The 19,422-nt window shown below is 39.5% G+C and overlaps 1 protein-coding gene across 5 annotated transcripts in view; it reads left to right on the forward strand.

Moving 5' to 3' along the window:
* Ca10 (carbonic anhydrase 10) overlaps positions 1 to 19,422 on the forward strand; it is a 497,907-nt gene that overhangs the window by 215,488 nt on the left and 262,997 nt on the right. For all 5 annotated transcript variants that reach the window (XM_040749478.1, XM_040749477.1, XM_013117703.3 and 2 more), the window contains one exon: positions 8,004 to 8,146. In XM_040749478.1, the coding sequence (XP_040605412.1) occupies positions 8,004 to 8,146 (143 nt within the window). The remainder of the gene's footprint in view (positions 1 to 8,003; positions 8,147 to 19,422) is intronic.

Consider the following 19,422-nt stretch of genomic DNA (forward strand, 5'->3'; position numbering starts at 1 on the left):
TAGGTCAGAGGTTAGGAAATGGCCATGAAGTGGAGGAAATTTCAAGAAAGCAGAGATAGAACCCAATGGTATAAAGAGTTAAAGGAGAACAGTGGAATAGGAGTTAAATTGGGCACTGGTGGGAGATCAGAGTAGAGAAGAGAATATAAGAAGGATAGCTAATAATAAAGACTTTTTTAAAAGAAAGACCTGTGAAAGCTACTACTATCCAAATTCCTAAAATATATGTACATATAAAAGGAGGTTTAATATAGTTACTGTACACTGAGGGACTGCTCAATACTCTAAGTAGAAACTTCCTGATAAAAAATAAAAACTCCAGGAATGGGATACATCTTTTCAAGTTGTTGGTCAATGGGGCCATTTAGACCCCTGAGCATTGCAGGTTTTTGCCATTACTCTTGGCTACCCTCCTGGTAAGACCTTACTTCTGGGTGTCACATAATACAATCACAGAACATACAGAAACAAATCTGGCTATATTTCATGTGCTAGAAGATGCCATGTATGCTACTAGAGGTGAAAAGTCATCCCAATTTTGTATTTAAGCTTAAATGTATACACACCTCCATTATAGTGTTTTATTGTAACTATTTACTAGCTTGTCTATCTTTCCATCCAAGTGGGTGCATTTGATTTATCTTTCTATTCTTGATTCATTAGAGATGGTCCATTAGTTTCCTTAATGAATGCACAAATTAATGATTATGTGTTAAATAGGATATATGCAACTCCTCTAGGATGTGCAAGTGAGAGATTGGAGAGCTCTCATGTACCATGAACCTAGAGTCCAAACTATGGAGAAATAAGCCAGCAGCAAGCCAGTTTCCTCCATGAAATAAATCTGCAATCAGAAGGGGGTAAAGGCCTGAAGCAATGGGTATTTTAACCATGCTCATTAATAACAACTCAAAACAGAGATTTATTACAATTGGAAACCACAGAAGGAAAAGTAAATCAGCACTGGTGAGAGAAAGAATAAGGGAGAGATATGAGTTCTTATGTAAAATGTATCCATCATGTTTTGTAACCATGAAGTAGGGATTGCTGCTAAAGTGGAAGGCTTTATTTGTGGGACTGAATTCATCATAAATATGTTTTATGCCAGTAGTCATTTCCCAAAATTATATTTTCTTTCCTTTGGCCAAAAAGTTAGGGGTTTAGTTTATTACTTGAAAAACAAAAAGAGAAAAGATTGTCTTAGCTAGATCTCTTCCTTGTTTCAAATCCAAATTATGATTTGTAAAGAAGTCTGAATCAGAAGAAAATGCTATTTTTTGGCACATATGTTGAAGAGAATAGTTTATAAAGCATTCGACTATTTCTGCCTTTGAGATAGAATTTAAACATACCCACATGATAGGATTCGATGGACAAAAAAAAAGCCTATGTCACCAACTGTTGCCTGGGACCCAGTTTTTTTCTTTATCAGGCTACCCCAAAGATAATTACTGTTACTCTTGGATTTCTTCAAGAAATATTAGATACATGACTTTCACTCATAAATAAGTCCATGACACTGTACTCCCTTGTCTAAAACTCTTGGTGAGATCCTGTTACATAGGAATAATTTGTAAACTCCTTAATAGGACCCAAAGAGTCTCCAGTCACCTGTTCCCAAATTGAACCAGCCCTATACTGTCTCTCCTGTCTTCTCATCTGGGATACCAAGTTCAAGTTACATGGCTTCCACGACTCCTTGAACACATCAAGCTCTCTACAACCCTTGCTCCCATATGCTTGGACACCCTCCTCTCTGAAATTCTTCTGAAACAACCATTCCAGTTTTTCAAAGGTCTGGTATATATCATTTTCAAAGAACCCATCCTTGACTATTTTGCTTATTCGACTATGTCTCCCATTCCAGTTTTATTCCATCATTACCAACTTAATTATTCCTTAATTTTAATAACATAGGTAAACACATTAAAACTTATCATGTATACTCCTTACAATACCAAAGGATTCCTGACAACAGAAGCCTTCCCTGTTTCATTCACTCCCAACAAGCCAGAAATGAAGACATTGTGTGGCACATAGTAGGTCTTCAGCAAATATTTGCTCAGTGAATTTTCAGTGTCAAGTACAATATGTGAAATGTCATGGGCTTGCAGTCAGCAGTTCTGATTCAGTTTATTTTGGTTCCACAAGGATTAAGAAGTGCATAGGAACACTTGGCTGAAATAGCATCATCCCTACAAATTCTGCTGGCTCAGGACAAATCAATAGGCAAGATGGCATGGATCTGGAGTATCCTCTTCAGGATACAAATGACATCAAAGCAAGTTTTAACTTTCAGTATCAGAGTAGATTCTGCTGATCTCATGCTCTCTGGATCTACCTTTGTTTTGATAAGATACTCGATATGTTTGTGTGGGGTTGTCAAGCAATATTAACAGATTAAGCTGGATCTTTATTGTTTCAGTGGTTTGAACAGATGCTGGTAGGCTTTCCCTTGGTCTTGGCAAGGTTTATGATTTAAGCATTTGAAATCTGAGTAACTCTACATTTTCCATATCTCACTGCACACAGAGCCAAGAGACCATTGGGGGTTTGTAGTTCATGGTAAGAATGACAGCATTGCCCAGGGGGAAATATTTTGGCAAGATAAATACATAGTTGTGATGCAGCAGTTAAATTCCTCTGTTTAGTCTCTGTGAAAATTAATTTGCAAAGATATTCAGGTCTGTTGTGTGCTCTAGTTTACATGTAAATTAGAAAAGTATGTGAAAGAGATGCCACGGATGATGGAATTCCAATGTTTTCAGACTAGTTGACTATTAATTAATTAAAATGGTTCTCACTCAATTTTACTCATTTACATTTTCTCCACAATAAATTATATTGGTCAAGCTAGAAAAAGACTGCATTAGCAGATAAGTCATTAGCCTTTTTTCAACAAGAAAGTTTAAAACTTGATTTATTGAACTAGCCATAGTAATTAAGATGAAAAAATTCAACAGAATTTCAAAATTTGAAAAATAAGAGCAATACCTCCACATTCTACTATTACCATCTCCCCTTCTGAAGTGATGTGGGGTGCCTGTAAGTCTGAAGGGTGCCACTATGGAGGTTGGATAGAACCATGGCCATAACTGAGGACTGCATAAACCCAAATCCTGTGTCCTGGCTCGTAGGTATGATGTAATTCTACACACCTAAAGTGAGCCAGTTCACTCCCAAGCTTAAGCAAGCAAGCATTCCTTGTTCTCCCATTCTGCAAGTCTCCATTCTAAAGTATAGCTTTTGTAGATCTCTTCCTTGTCCATCTGTCCCTCAAGTCCCTGGATTGGCTTCCAAACTTTATTACATCCTCAATATTCACATTGCTTCTAGTAGCAAGCTTTGACTTCTCTTTCTATGGGGATTGAAAACTAGTTTGGTCCATCTAGCACAAGAGCAAGCAAACTTTTATTTTTAGTTTGTGTGTGTGTGTGTGTGTGTGTGTGTGTGTGAGAGAGAGAGAGAGAGAGAGAGAGAGAGAGAGACAGAGACAGAGACAGAGACAGACAGAGACAGAGAGACAGAGAGAGAGAAAGGAGAGAGAGAGGGAGAAAGGAGAGAGGGAGAAAGGAGAGAGAGAGACAGAGAGACAGAGAAAGACAGAGACAGAGAGACAGAGAGAGACAGAGACAGAGACAGAGAGAAAGATTGTGCATTTAAGTGCCAGGAATCAGTCACTTGTCCTGTGGGAGAGCAGTACTATCTGAGCCATCTCTTCAGCCTCTGAAGCAGTATTCTGTAACAATATCTTCTATTACATCTTCCTGGGCCTCTGAAGAGGGAACCCCAAAACATGCCACCTCCCCTGACCTCAGCATATCTTTCTATCTGCGTTATCTCAAAGTTGTTCAGTTGCTTTCAAATCCTGCCTTTATTTGACATAGCTGATTTTTCAAGGAGTTTCATTTGGAATTTTACCTTTGAAATTTGTTTAGACTGCCAAATAGACACTGATGTTATTCTTCATTTATCAAAAGAGAAATGGAAGCACTAGTCCTGCAAGGGTCAGGGTGATAATTTAACATTAACTTTCCTGGGTGTAATCCCCTGCTTCTGATTGGAGTCTTGTAGAGAGACATTTTGAGAAGTGGACCTTCTGTGACAACTGGAGTTTTCAGAGCTGATTCTGATCTTTTCTCTGTACTTTCTGGCCTCTCTCTGATACTGTGGCTGTGAGTGGAGTACTTTGCTCTCTTATCCATGGCTCCCATGCCATGGATGCATTTAGGTATAATGACCTCTAAAGCCATTCAGTTTGAGCAAACTCAATACCCTTTGAGGTGCTGCACCAATGAGGGACAGAGTGATCAAAGAGCACTGTTTCTTGGTTACTCTGATTCCTAAGAGGTGGTTAGAATGAGAGACAGGGGCCTTGATGGTGAAGAGGGGATATAAAATCCTGAAACTGTCATAAAGAATTCCATACCCAGTAAAAGCAAAGGCAGATGTTCACATAAAGTTTTTGCTGTTTGTGTTTTGTGGGGGGGGACTTTTTAGGTATGAAGTTTATTAGCAAGGCATGGCAGCATCTGCTCACTGATGGTGTCATACAAAGGCAGCCTTACAGATGGTTTATGGCGTTAGAATTATTTTTGTTAATGATTTTCATGGGACTAAATGAAATGCAATATGCACCAGCTGCAAACTGTGTTTATCATGCAGCTGCCTTACAGAGAACACACACACATACACACACACACACACACACACACACACACACACACACATATCCCATAGATGTATGCCTTTATTATCAAAGAGTATATGAGCAGGAATACCTTCAGAAATCAGGAAGGTAAAAACTAGATTGTGATGGGGAGCTCTAGAGGAGGAAATAGCAGGATACAGGTGACATGAAGGGGGAAATGGAAAAGGGTGTCTTTTATTTGGAAGAGAGTTGGACAAATAACAATTAGGATGTCTGAAAAATCCATAGGGAGTCATATTGCTTTATGCTTATTTAAAATTATATGTAATACCTATAAATGAGTGTATACACACACATGTATATTCTACATATTTCTCTCATGTGTGTCTGTGTGTGTGCATCAAGATTGTGCTAATTAAGGAGATAATGCTTCCCACAAAGGCTGTAGACTGTCTTGCAGAAATCCATTTTCAGCCATGAGAAACCTCCTTTCAAGTTGTTGGTCAGGGAATTCCAAGAAACTCCCAACAATGTAAGTTGTTGCTGTTGCCCTTAGTTGCCTCACAAAAGTTGAAGGTAAGAACCTGTTTTGGAAGACACCATGGACACAGGACTCAGAGGACTTGAGATGGAACTAATCTAGAAGCCTCAATCCTGACGTCTACTTCTCTTAGTACAAAAAGGTACTATGCAAGCTGTCAAGGGAGGGAAGTAATCAATAGTCCCTAGCAAAATGCGACAGCTGGAGGACTTCAACAATGACCAGCAGGCAGGACATTCCTAAAGGTTCTCTCACATCTTTGCAATAAGCAACAGCTGTCTATTACAACAGGAGGGAAATCATGCCCAATAATGGAAACCTAGCTGCCTATGCAGAGTTGGTGAGTCACAGATTCTAAAGAAAAACCTATTACTGCCACTTTACTAACTCATGGCAATTCCTAACTTCATTCTAAAATATGGACCCTTACACCCACAGAGAAATGTAGCTTTCATACCTCATCAAAGGAGTTTCATTTTGTGGCAGATGCAGACCATTACAAAAAGCCACAGCTGCCACAGCTGATCAAAGTCCAACAAACAACTGATGGAGAGGTACCCAGCCCCAAACAACACAACACCCACACCTAAGGTACAGAGAACACTGCAGATGAATAGTACATTTTTACAATTTTTTATTACTTTAATTTTAAATAGCTTGCTTCACATGTAAATCCCAGTTCTCTCTCCCTCCCCTCCTCCCGCACTCCCCCACCATCCCCCCCCCCCAGCCTCCTACCCTATCTCTACTTCCTTCCACATAGGGGATATCCAGAGTCTGTCATTTAGCTCAGGACAGGGTCCAGGCCCTTCCCTAAGAATCCAGGCTGAGAGAGCATCCCTCTTTTTGTTATGGACACACGAAGTCTATTTGTATGCCAGGAATAAATACTGATCTACTGCCCAGGGCCCCATAGGCTGCCCAGGCCTCCTCACTGACTCCTACACTAAGGGGGTCTGGATCAGTCCCATGCTGGCCTCCCAGCGGTCGGTCTGGGGTCCAAGAGCTCCCCCCTTGAAAGTACATTTTTTAAAAAATTTATTAATTTATTTTTTACATTCCAATCCCAGTTACCCCTCTCTCCTCTCCTCCTGCTCCCCCCACTCCCTCCATCTGGAAAGTACATTTTTAATGGAAAAACTCCATTCTATATCATAGTGTTGCAATGATGTGGTATCTTGTAAACACATTAAGCCATCTTAAGTGATAGCATGGCTTATACAATAAGAACTGGGGGCATCAAGGAAGCACATATCCATGAGTAAATTTTCTTGCTTCTATTTTTACTCTTCAGCCTTTTTCTCTTCCTTCTCTTTCTCCTTCTTGCCATTGATGCCATGTTGAAAATTGCTCATGTTGAGGAAGCCAATTCAAATCCTAAACCTAAAGGGAACAGAGCCACCAGAGGCTCCTTGGAATGTATTAGGTCAAATTAAATATGAATCCCATCACATATTGGTGTTGAAGTATTTCTCGGGGAATCTGCTGCCTGGTGTTGACTTGAACTAATAAGGTCATAGAATTGGGGGTTTGCATGGAACCAAACATCCCATCAATCAGTTTTTCAGAGTTATATAACTGTTTGGCAAGTGTTTCTTGCACTCCTCTCTGGCTTTGGCTTTTAGCCATTATGATATGAGCACGCACAATGGCTGCTGTAAGTTAACATCTGCATTCAACTTGAGTTTCTAAGATGGCAGGTGCATGTAGGAGGTTTATGACATGATTGCAATGTTCATCAATAATGACTCTCTGGCTGCACTCCCCCAAGGCTGAAATGGATGTCCTTCATCTATAGCTTCACAGCACTCACCAGTTAGTCTCACCTTGTGGTCTTCATTATTCTTACCCTTTTATTCTTCCCTTGAGATTCAACCTAACCCAGGGCATAACACAAAGGTAGGAGCTCACTATATATACTGTGCCTTGATCAGTGGGTGAATGACCAAACACAGGGAAAAATGGGGGACACGGTTTCTGCACTTCAGTGGAAATACTGATGAGACAGTAAATGCTAAAGGTATAGTTTCTTTATGAGTATAAACTTTAAGTGTTAACTCTTTCCACTAACTGTTAAATACAAGGAAACAAGGCTGGAAATGCTATAAATAATTATGCTAACAGGTGTTTTACTGGAACACTGAAAGTGAACAGACAGTTTTTCCTTGGATATCTGCACTCAACACTTGGTACGATTTTTTTTCTGTCTTTCAATTGACCACGTTCCTCAGTTGCTGGAACATTAGGTTAATGACACAATGTTGAACCAAACAAAGGTAGAGTCAAGTTGCTAAACTCCTGTCTAGTTTTGATTGGAGGGGGTCATGAAAATAAACCATTCCTCAGTTTGCTTCACAGAAAACATAGAAAAACACCTTATAAATGTCAAATGACACTTACTTTGAAAAGCTTCAGATACCTTCAAGATTGGACACAACTGATTCTCACATCATTTCCACCTAGGAGAGGAACAGAGCATCTGCTCTGGAGTTGTTAAATGCTTGGTGTACTTTAAACATGTTGCAAAGAGGACATGACTTAAAAGACAATGTTAGTACCAAAGCATGAACACAATAAAGAGGCTACAGGATATTCACGAAGTAAGAAAATCTGAACTTCAGAGGTCATGAAGGCGATATTGTAGAAATTGACCAAGATTGAAACCTGGGAAAATACTATGGCAACACCTTGTGATCTCCTGAGTCAGAATATTACTGGACATTCTTTGTTTACCACTTTGTAACTTAGGTTTGCTTTAATATATTGCTTTTTTTCCATTCAGCCTAATCCTACAATTTCATTAACTCCTAGTTCCTTCCTTCTGGGGATTGGTGAACTCAGCTTGGAATCTTTGCTCCGTGGGGAAACGGCAGTCACCAGTCAACATAGAAACCAGTCACATGATCTTTGACCCCTTTCTGACACCTCTGCGCATCAACACTGGAGGCAGGAAGGTAAGCCACCATGTTGCTTCTGTGATGTTCATTGTCAAAGCTGGTCTTCTGGATCTTGGTCTCTGTGATGAGTGACACCTGGCAATAATCACAGACCTCAAAAGCACTCCAGACAAATATAACTATGTCCAAATAGTGCTTTTCTTCCTTCATAAAATCCATGGGCCTCACAACTGTAGGACACCAGGAAGTTGTGTGATGTCCTAACCCTTGGTAACCCATGAAGGTCAGAACACAGTTGATTCCCCTGCCTACTGGTTGGAAAATCCTTCCTCTGAGACTTCTTCTTTTGGTCTTCATTTAACTGCACTGAAGTAGAAGGAATTTATTTTAACAAAAGTAGTATCAGACGTTTATCATCCTGGGAGGGAAAACAAACAACAATCACCTGAGATGATTTATAAGAAAATCAATAATTAATCTTCCTAGGGGCATCTCGTTGGCTAAGAATCCTCCCTTCTGCCCAGAAATGCTGAGCTGTGCTTTGTGATTCTTAGGTCAGACTCAGCCCTGCCCTCTCCTCCTGCCAGAAGTGAGTCCTTAATTTGGGAAGGGCATAGTGCGTTTGGGGGTTGCCCAATGTGAGAGTCTGGTATTTCTCTTGCTGATTTGTTTCTGTTTCATTGCCTTTTACTGTTGGCCAGGATGTTCGAATTGGGGGAAATGTACACATATAGAAAATTGTAGTTGAAGGTGATTTCACTGTGAATTCAAAACAAATAGTGAAAAGACACTTGTGTAAAAAAGGAAAAGCTAGGGCTAAATTATAGATATTTGCTATTACTGGCAGATTCTTCTGTGGAGCTGGACTGTTCAGGCCCTGCCACCCGTCCTCCTCTGCAGTCTGTTACTCATCCACAATCCACACACACAATTCCATTCAGGTGTTCTTTTCTTGCCCTTTCTGACATATTGGAACATATTTTCTACCATGTCACTTTCCCGTTCTCTGTCTCTCTCTGTCTCTCTCTGTCTCTCTCTGTCTCTCTCTCTCTCTCTCTCTCTCTCTCTCTCTCTCTCTCTCTCTCTCTCACACACACACACACACACACACACACACACACACATAATGACTCACCAAAAACCTGTTAGCAGCTTTGACTCAGGTCATGAGACAGATTTTAAGAAGCATTGCATAGAGCCTGGAATGATGACTTTAATGGGGAAAATGTTTACCGTACCTATAACTTCAATGCATGCAAGGTGAGGCCACGTAGATCACAGGCTGGCTAGCTAGCCAATTTAGTCAAATTGGCCAGTTGAGGGTTCAGTGAAAGTTCCAATTTAAGTAAACATTGAATTACCCTTTCTTTGTTGGAGAGGATGACGGGGGGTGGGGCACAATTGCATCCTGGAGAAACAATAACATAAACATCTAAGACAGAATGAGGTCTGGTGCCTGGGTTTCATAAAAGTAGCCAGCAAATCTGAAGCTCAGACGAAGAACAGGTGCTTGTGGGCAGGGTAAAAGACAGTGACGAGAACAGATACCAAGTTCTAAGGCTGGTGATGGAAATGGTCATTTTCCTAAGAGCTGTGCCATGTTCTGTTTTGATTGTATAGCTCTTTCTCCTCCTGTGTTACATTCAATTTATGACAAGTGGATTTTTTCTGATATAAGTATGTTCATTATGAGCATACAAAAAAGCTTCTGATTTTTGTATCCTGACTTTGCTGAAAGTGTTCATCGGATCTAAGAATTTCCTGGTGGAGTCCTTGGAGTATTTTAAGTACAGGATGATATCATATAAAAATAAAGATTCTTTGGCTTATTTATTTCCTATGCATTTTGTTCTCTTGCCTTATTGCTCTAGCAAAGACTCCAACCACAGTATTGAAGAAGTAGATACCTTTGGCTCATCCTTGATAGAAAATGAAATGGTTTTAGTGTTTCCACAGAGTCTAATGTTGGCTATGCATTTGTTGTATATAATAGATGGTGGGAATATGAGGGGCATCAGGGAAGGATAGAAAAACACTGTATTTTCTGTCATGTGCAGAATCTAGAAATTGTACCTATATTTGTGGAGTTATTGGAAAAGAAAGTGATCCAGCGGGGTGGATGAGAGGAGTAAGAGAGGTTAATAAAAGGATGAGCATGATTAAGTGACAATGACATGCTTACAAGAACAGGTCATGATGGAAACCACTATTTTTATGCTAATTAAAATACTGATTTTTAAAAAGCAGGAAAATGTTGCAGAATATATTCAAGAGGTCTTTAGGCAAAGCACGCATTGAGAATCGAATGGGGAAAATGGCAAACAAACACAGAATCAACTCATATCTCAACTTTCATCAAGTCATCTTAGAAGAAAATGTTGATATAAAGAAAGGATCCTTTCCTTCAAATGTATTGGGAAAGAAGAAATCTGGTTCTCATATATTAGAATATTTTTATTTATTTGGGCCTTTTGTTAGTTTGTTTTTCAGGAAGTGGTTTTTTTCTTTTATCTTTTCAGTTCAGTACATTGTACCTGTTCCAAATCAATTTGCAAAGGCATCAGAGTTTGTGATTTTGGAAACATTTGCTGTGACAATGAAAATATTTATATCTGGCATGATTTGTGTTGTCAGGGGTTTGACGAGCTCAGAACTGGCTGGTGGTGCCCTTTACATTTATGTAAGACAGAAAATAAAATATAGACGGTGGCAGGAGATAAAATGTCTGAACCTGAGAGACAATAGCTAAATCATGTAGAAAGCTGGTATGTAATGACTTCTTTTGGAAGTAAAGATTCAGAACATTGCTCGGATCTTAGATTTTTGCCTTAAAGAAATGTCCAGTTCAAAGAGTTTGAAAATCACCCTGTTAGATGGGCTGTTTTGTAGAATTGGGGGAAGGTGCCATATCTTCAAACCTGAGATCAGTTGAGTGTCAGTAGGCTAAATGCATCCTAGTGAGTATGTTTCATCACATTTTTATCTGTGAACATTATTCCTTCTGTCCATTTAAATGTATCTTTTTTGCACAAAATCATGAATCAGCTCTGCCAACGCCCTGATTTGTCTTTTGGTGTTTGTTTTTACCATATCTGACCTGACTTAGAGCTTGGATGATCCCTGACTGGCAGATTTTCCAAGACATCAAATCCACTTTGTATAAATGCAGTGGTTAATTTTGAATCATAGTAATCACTATACTTACACAATTTAAGGGAAGAAACATTCATTTTGGCTCATAGTTGTGGAGAGTTTTCAGCCCAACATCTGAGAGTCTTCTTTGCAGCTTGCCTCTGCTCTTCTGAGAGAGAGAGAGAGAGAGAGAGAGACAGAGACAGAGACAGAGACAGAGAGACAGAGAGAGACATAGAGAGACAGACAGAGAGAGAGACAGAGAGCGAGAGAGACTCAGCTTTTGTTGCTTACTCTGGCAAGGAGGGACCTAGTGAATCTGGTCAGTTTCAGGTACTTCCTGAAGCTCTTTTGAATTGTTTGCCTTCCTGCTTAAGGAGCATTCCTGTGTGATAGCATGTTTCCATCTCTAAGGAAACAGTTATACAACTACACAACAACATTATGCACAGTGCGCATGTGCTCACACACACACACACACACACACACACACACACACCAAACAAACAACAGACATTTAAGTATGATGCTTGTTTGCAGCAGTTGCAATTCAGATGCATATCTCCTTTCTAAAGACATATCCTGTGTATATTTTCTGTCTACCTCTTGCACAAAGTGAGGCTATGAGGCTATAGTACTGATTTTTCCTCTGAATGTAAGCACTGGAATCAGTGTTTCAGCAACAATTTACCCTTCACTTGACATTACTCGGGACTTTGTATCCTACCTTTTCAATATCCACTCCCTGTGACTTCAGTGCCAACCCCCCCAACCTCCCTTGATCTCCAACTGATGATGAAAACCATCTTTATTTGGCTTAAGTACTTCACTAATATTTCCTTTAGGACTTGCTTTATCATCTATAGTACATTCGCCCTTGAATTAGGAGCTTCTTGGGATAAATAGGCTTTCATGTTTTCATTTTCAGATTCCTGAGATTGACTGGTGTAATATTATCATTGATTACCAATGAAAAGGTTTAAATAGAATTATTCAAGAGTTGTTATGATTCAAAGTGGGAAGAACATGAGATCCATCCATGATGAATTGGAACAAGGTCATCAACAGAATCTGTCACTAAAACTAAACTTCATAGATTATAATTGTCATGAGATATTGAATAAGTTGAAAACATATGGAATGTGAATTGCATCTGTAGGTAAAATCTTCATCACTCGCCCATTTTTAAATCTCCCCCATGAAGCTTATAGCCCAGTGGAGCTGACCATAAATAATTATTACTATCAATGGCATACCTCACTATGTATGTCCTGAAACTTTTTTGTGTGAGGCATTTCCAGTCCACATATATTTGGATAGAAAATATAGATATGTGGGAGCTATATGGAAGTGATTTATTTTTACAACTACTTGAGATAATAGTGAAGGAACTTTGAAATTATTAGTTAACAAACCAATCATTTGGGAATTATTTTTAATGGGGCTTAAGAAGTTATGTTAGATGACCCAAGATTTATGGAGGTGCTGGAAACTTCATAAAGACTTTAAATATCAAGTGATCCTAACCCCATATTTGCAAAATTAAAAGAAAATGTAAAGACAGGTGTAGGTTTTCATCTGGATATGTTGCTGTGGTGCTGGATATTATCGAATAACTGTAATGAACTTCCACAAGTATCAGTTCTCACCTGTTTAAAATTCATTAAGCTCCTTTGAAACATCACAAGCCTTTTACACTGAAACTCTGATGTGTGTGTGTTTGTGTGTGTGTGTTTTATGTATATTTATGTTGTAGAATAAGTCTTCAGCACCAACCCTATGGAAGAAGTACATGTACTTCTTACTCATTTGTATTTTGTGGTTTTGACATACTGATACATCTTTTCTCTGAAGAATGCAATAAGGTGACTACTTACTGAAATCTAACTTGAAGCAACAAGGAAAAGGTAAGTGATATAAAGTAGACTGTATGGTATGATCCTAGAAGGTATGTAGTCAATGTATTCAAAAATGCTAGGCTTTCAGTCAGATGTAGATATGAAAACTTCAAAGGGCAGAATTTTAAGCCATCATACTTAAAATGGAAACATGATCTCACAGATGACATTAGGGAATCGGGTGGCTCTTAAAAAGAAATTATAGTAACATGATTGCAAATGGTGGTAGCGCATAAAGGAACTGATGGGAGTGGAAGATGTGGAATGGACTGCAAGGGGAGTTTTGACAGAAATAACATTTCTGAATGATACTTAAAAAATGTGGGAGGAGAAGGAAACATGGTTCATAAAATCAACCTCATAATGAATAAATGTAAAGGATGAATAGAGGCTTCCAGAAAGTAAAAAAAGAGTTCTAAAGCTACAGTCAGATGAAGTAGAAGCAGCAACACCACATAGGTCCCCATTAGGATGGGGTAGGTGGAGAACAGATGTCCTTAAATAAATCATAATGAGAACAGGGTTTGAATTTCGTATTGCCACCTATTGGCCACATGTGAGAACTCTGCCTTCTCTCAGCTTCATATATCATACCAACATCCACCTGTTACAAGAAAAATAAAATACATTTATTAGGCAGGCTAGAACGTAAACTATCAACAGTCAGTAACTAAAAGCATCCTGTACAATTGCTTTCTGATATCAGAGATGTTGTCATTAATGTTAGTGAAAACTACAACATAGCTCACATCTGAATTTCTCTGTCAGACATGCTACTGCTCACATTAGAACTGGTAACAGATTGTCAAGATCTTTAGGTAAGAGATGAAGAATTCAGAGACACCTCACTAGTGTCTCAATGAGCTTGAAAGGTGAACTTTCTCCCTCCTTATATATTTCTAAAAAGAATTAAGACCCCCCGAATATGAGAGTCAGTGAGGAGGTCTGGGCAACCTATGGGTCCCTGAGCAGTGGGTCAGTGTTTATCCCTGGAATACAAAGAGACATCGTGTGTCCATAACACAAAGAGGGATGCTCTCTAAGCCTGGACTCTTAGGGGAGTGCCTGGACCCTACCCTGAGTGAAATGACAGACTCTAGATATCCCCTATGTGGAAGGAATTGGCAATAGGGTGGGAGGCTGGAGGGTAATGGTGGGGGGGGTGCTGGAGGAGGGGAGGGAGAGGGAACTGGGATTGACATGTAAAACAAGCTATTTAAAATTAAAATAATAAAAAATCTAAAAAAAGAATTACAGATATAGTTGGGCATGGTAAGCTTTTAAATTAGTACACATGAGAAATGTAGGTAAAGCTTAGGGTAACATGCTTTAGGATAATTCAAAATGACTGCTTAGGATATGGAGTATCACCTCTATGAATGAGGGCATGGTTGTAAAGCACCCTTCACTGAGAAGAGACTATCCAAGAATCAGAACCTACAATGCCAAAGGTAGGATTCACTACTGGGAAAGTCACTGAGAGAGAATAAAGAGGAGGAACAAAGTGATGACAAGAAGAATGTGCATGCTGTATTTTAAGTTTTTTCTAACCTGCTTTCCCATCCATTTACCCAGCCACCCATCCATCATCCATTCATCTCTCTATTCATCCATCGACCTATACATTCATTATCTATCATCTCTGTGTATTTTAAGTTGTATCTATCCTATCTTCCCATATATCAATCCATCTATCCATCCATCTACCACCTATTTATCGAATCAATGTATCTGCCTATGTATATATGTATGCATGTATATATGTATGTATGCACATATTACCTAAAATTCTGTGTATCATCTGAGAATCTAATTTATCTATGTGTCTATCTATCAACTTATCCTATCTTAAGTAGTAATTTTGGATATCTTATGATTGTTCTTTTCCTATGCAGCCTCAGCTATACAGAAGTAGCCCTGGTGTTTACAAGTGACTTAGGCAAGATTTCAGTTTGAAACAGGAATCAGAGCTGTGTGAAAATTGAATGGCCTTCTGTTACACTGAGACCACAGAAAATAAGAGTTCTGACAAGCACAAAGGGCCGCTTGAGATTATAGAACACATTGAATTCAGATGAGCACTTTGAGTTCATCCTTCCCACCTGGAATTCTGTCGGCTCTCTAGTGGTTAGACAGGGCACATGAAATGTATTTCCTTGAGGCTAACCCTGGAATAAGGATATAATGAGGATGTTATCACTTCCTTAAGTAAAATTCCCTTTGAAGGACTAGTTGGGCTTGGAAGAAATTTGCATTGCTCTTTCAATCTCTATCAAAAATTACTTCTACAAGTTTGCAATGCAGGACTATCTCCTTGAGAATAATTTCCTTTGGGTTAGCTGGAGTGGACAATTCAGGGCAAAAGGCATGTTGCCTAAGAAAAGGTTTAGATTGAAGATAAAGAAATGAGGCCAAGGTAATTGTGTTTGTTCTTGGGGCAATATTGCTAGAATTGCGAGTTTTCAGTGGGTAGCAATGCCAAAATGAAAGATGTGCCAAACAGTTAAAACTCAGATGCTGCGCTCTGAGTCAGAGTACAGACTCAGTACACAGTTGCTCTGTGATGGGTACCATTGCCACCCCTCGGTCTAGGCTGAGGATTGCTGCTCATTGTCTTGGCAGCTCCTTGTGATGTTTACCTCTTAGTATCATCCAGGAAACTGAGGCAGCCATTAGACAAGTCTCCCAAGGAAACACCTGGCTGTTGTCTTTCATGGTTTATAAATGTATCTAATACTCATCCCACCCCTCTGGTGAGCAGTCAGCCTTTCTTGCTTCCCTTCTCTGGTTTTTTTGTCCCTTTATTCCTGCTTTACATCTCATCTTTGCCCCTGTTATTGCTCTATTTCTCATATTTGTTCACATCCATTTCTCTCGTCTCTGATATCCTCGCTCTCTTTCATCTTTCCCCATTCTTTTCTTCTTCCTCCTCTTCTGCTCATGAACACACATGGCCAAGCAAACAACATCGCCTCCTCTGTACACCACAAGGGAACAGAACATTGTGAAGATCAATAATTGTGTGATTTGGTAGATGATACTGAATGAGGGGAAACTCAAGTTATTCAGAAACTGAGCATAATTTCTTTAAGAGAATATGGGAAATTTTAAATCACAACATTTAATCTGTAAGCTCACAAATTGTAATCATATTCACTACCACTAACCATCTTCATGCCTCTCCCAGTAGTCTTGCTAAGTAACTTTTTACTTGATTTGTCCCCTCCTTCTTCTTGTATTTTTTCTAATGCAAGTCTTATGCAAATATTCTCATTTACTGTGTGCTAGTGGTTGTGATGGTCATGCTACATCTAGAAAATAGCATCCCCTGCCATTCTTCTCCATCCTCTGGTTCTCAGTCTTTCCACCCCATCTTCCGTGATGTTCCCTTGTCCTTGGAGAAGGTAATATAAACATCCTGCTTAAGGCTGAGCACTTGTTCTCAGTGCTTTACCAGCTGTAAGACTGCACCAAATATTGCCCTATGCAAACAGGAGCTTCTCTGACCCAGACTAACACCATCACTGGTCTATAGATATAAGCATAAATTTTAGATGGTAGCTTGGCTACATGCCCAGTTAATGCAACATGAGTAATACAGTCTTCCCTAGAGCCTGTGTCTCCAGCCATAGGCTTTTGAGCAGTTTACAGTGCCAGAACCAGGCTTGTGCTCACTCTATGCAACAGGCCTCAAATTCAATGAGAAAGTAGTTGATTATTTCCAGGATAGCCATGGCACACTGTTACATGAGCAGGCACATCTTGCCTGACACATCAGTATTGCAGCATGCAGGGTTCTCAGAATGACAGTTGATGACTTGTCTCCTCTAGCAGCTTTTATGATGATTAGGTAGCACTTCATGACTTCCCTTCCCCAGCAGCCTGGATAGCACCTGCCTTCTCATACCCAGCACTAGCCTGCACAGAAGAGGTTTCCAGGTCAGCTCCTACTTGATTTCTTAGTGTTCTCTATCCATTGTGTATGATGTCTTCAGAGAGTCTTCACCAGAGCAGTAAGATGAGAAAGGCAAGCTGAATGGTTATCCATGGAAAAGGGAAATGTCAAGTATCCTTGCTTGCAGACATAACCCTAAAGACTCTATCAGAGAACCCTTAGCACTCATGAACACTTTGGGCAAAGTGGTGGGACACACAATTAATATACAAAACTCTGTAGCTTTCCTGTATATTAACGATACACAACTAAAAACCAGGGGAACAACATCATTCACAATCACATTAAAAATAATTAAATTACCCTGCACCAACTTTTCACAGTTCATTTGGTATGACTTCCCAACTCTGTGTTCCGTGACGTCAAGTTGGCAAGTTAAGCACATAATGGCAGAAGTGTTCACACCACAGGAATCTATGAATATGGTACAGCATGTTTTTCTGCCATGCTGAATGATCCAAATCTCCTAGCGTAGTAATTCCTAAAGTACTACAACCAATATTTAGAGACTGGGAAACCAGTCCAGACAAGTCACCAATAATGTTGACTGTTGCTGGAGCTAAAAAAAGAAAAGAAAAAGAAAAAAGTTTTAGATTTATTAGAAATATTCTTTTTAAAATAAATAATTTATTTTAAAAATACAGGAGTTCTGGTTTCTTGTGTCATAGTACTGTTTACAAAATTCACTTACTTAGCCAATGGAAAAGAGAGTAGAATGGCTTGCCACAGGCAGATATTCAAGTGTTTAAGAAATGTTCTTATCAGGATGGCTTGCTTACATCTGCGATCCCACCTTCTCCAACTACAGTTTCTCTGGCCTGCTCCATAAAGTCTGGAAGGGGTGGGAAAAGATTCGATGGGAATGCCGCTTCTCTACGTTCATTCAAGTTTCTCTCTAAAAATTTCTCTTTACTTGCTTGCTTCCTACAAACCATGTTCCTCCGATATCTTTGCCAATTGAAGCTTTTGCTAGTACTTAACCTGAATGTTCCTGAACTGTTTTGTAACCTCAGATGTCCACTCTGACCCTTCCACAAGCTTCCTTTTGGTAACACTATGCTTCCCACAGCATGGCAAGCAATACTGTAAATGCATGCTCTAGGCAAAGCAGAAAACAAGGAGGAAGGAATCCCCTAGTACTTTCTAAACAAGAGATTCTTATCCTACACATTATCTGTTAATGATTAATTCACAGTTTCCAAGTTCAAAAAAAAGTTAAGATTAAAAACATTATGGAGAAGTGAGGGAATTTCACTCCACTAGGCAGCTTTGAGTCCATGCTGTTCAATCAATTCAGAGTATTACTGGGTATTTTCCTCAAGAGTAAAATATATGACAACTGCCAAGATTTCCTTTTGTGATTACAAAAAGGACAGATAGTGGAGCAAGCCATATTTCAGCACTGCAGGGATCTGAAAAAATGAACTGCTAAAAACGGCCCAGAAGGAATGAATAGCAATAAGACATCAATGTCATCCGTATACTGATTTGTGATGGATTTCCAAAAGGCTTAGTGCTATGGTGCTGTGATATATAGGGGCTTCCTGAAAGTTAATGACTGTAAGTTATCCACTTGGAAGAACGTAATGGGGAAAAAGTAAGCAGTCACAGATTATATATAAACAAGTAGCAATATTAATGTAGTCACACTGTTCTGTGGTCCCATGTTGTTGTCCTCTATAACTTAAAAAGAAAATCAAAAGTCCAGTGAAGACATGAGAAAGTTAAATGTTACACAAACACTCAGGCTTAAGCATCTGGGAAGGCTTTCAGTTTGCCTTTTAGTAGACTGGGACCAACATAAGTGAAAGGAAGGATGAATATGCATATGTTGATCACCTTTGCAAGAATTAGCAGTGGCCGGGATTCTCTGATGGATGCATTCAAGTGGGAGCAGAGAAATCTGTTTGGATGAGCAAACAGCATTTGCCAGTTAAAATATTGTCTGGTACTTGCACATGAGTCTGTGCTTTAAATAACTGATAGGCACAGAGCCTGTATGAGGATGGCTCATTTCAACCTGCAGTCTGGGTTCCCTTTGACTCAGTAGTCTCTCTCTCTCTCTCTCTCTCTCTCTCTCTCTCTCTCTCTCTCTCTCTCTCTCTCTCTCTCTCTGCGTGTGTGTGTGCTCCTGTGGATGCACACGTGTGTGCAAGTTCACATTCGCATATGTTTATGTTTGTAAGGCCAGGGGTATCATTCCCTAGGAGGCTCTTTCTACCCTGGTTTTCTAAGACAAGGTTGTTCATTGGTGTAAACTAAGGTAGCTGTCCAATGGGACCTAAGGATCTGCCTGCATGGAGATCACAACTGTGCACTGACATACCCAGTAATTTTTATACTGTATC

Source organism: Mesocricetus auratus, unplaced genomic scaffold, assembly GCF_017639785.1.
Source record: "Mesocricetus auratus isolate SY011 unplaced genomic scaffold, BCM_Maur_2.0 Super-Scaffold_100007, whole genome shotgun sequence".
Taxonomy (NCBI): Eukaryota; Metazoa; Chordata; class Mammalia; order Rodentia; family Cricetidae; genus Mesocricetus; species Mesocricetus auratus.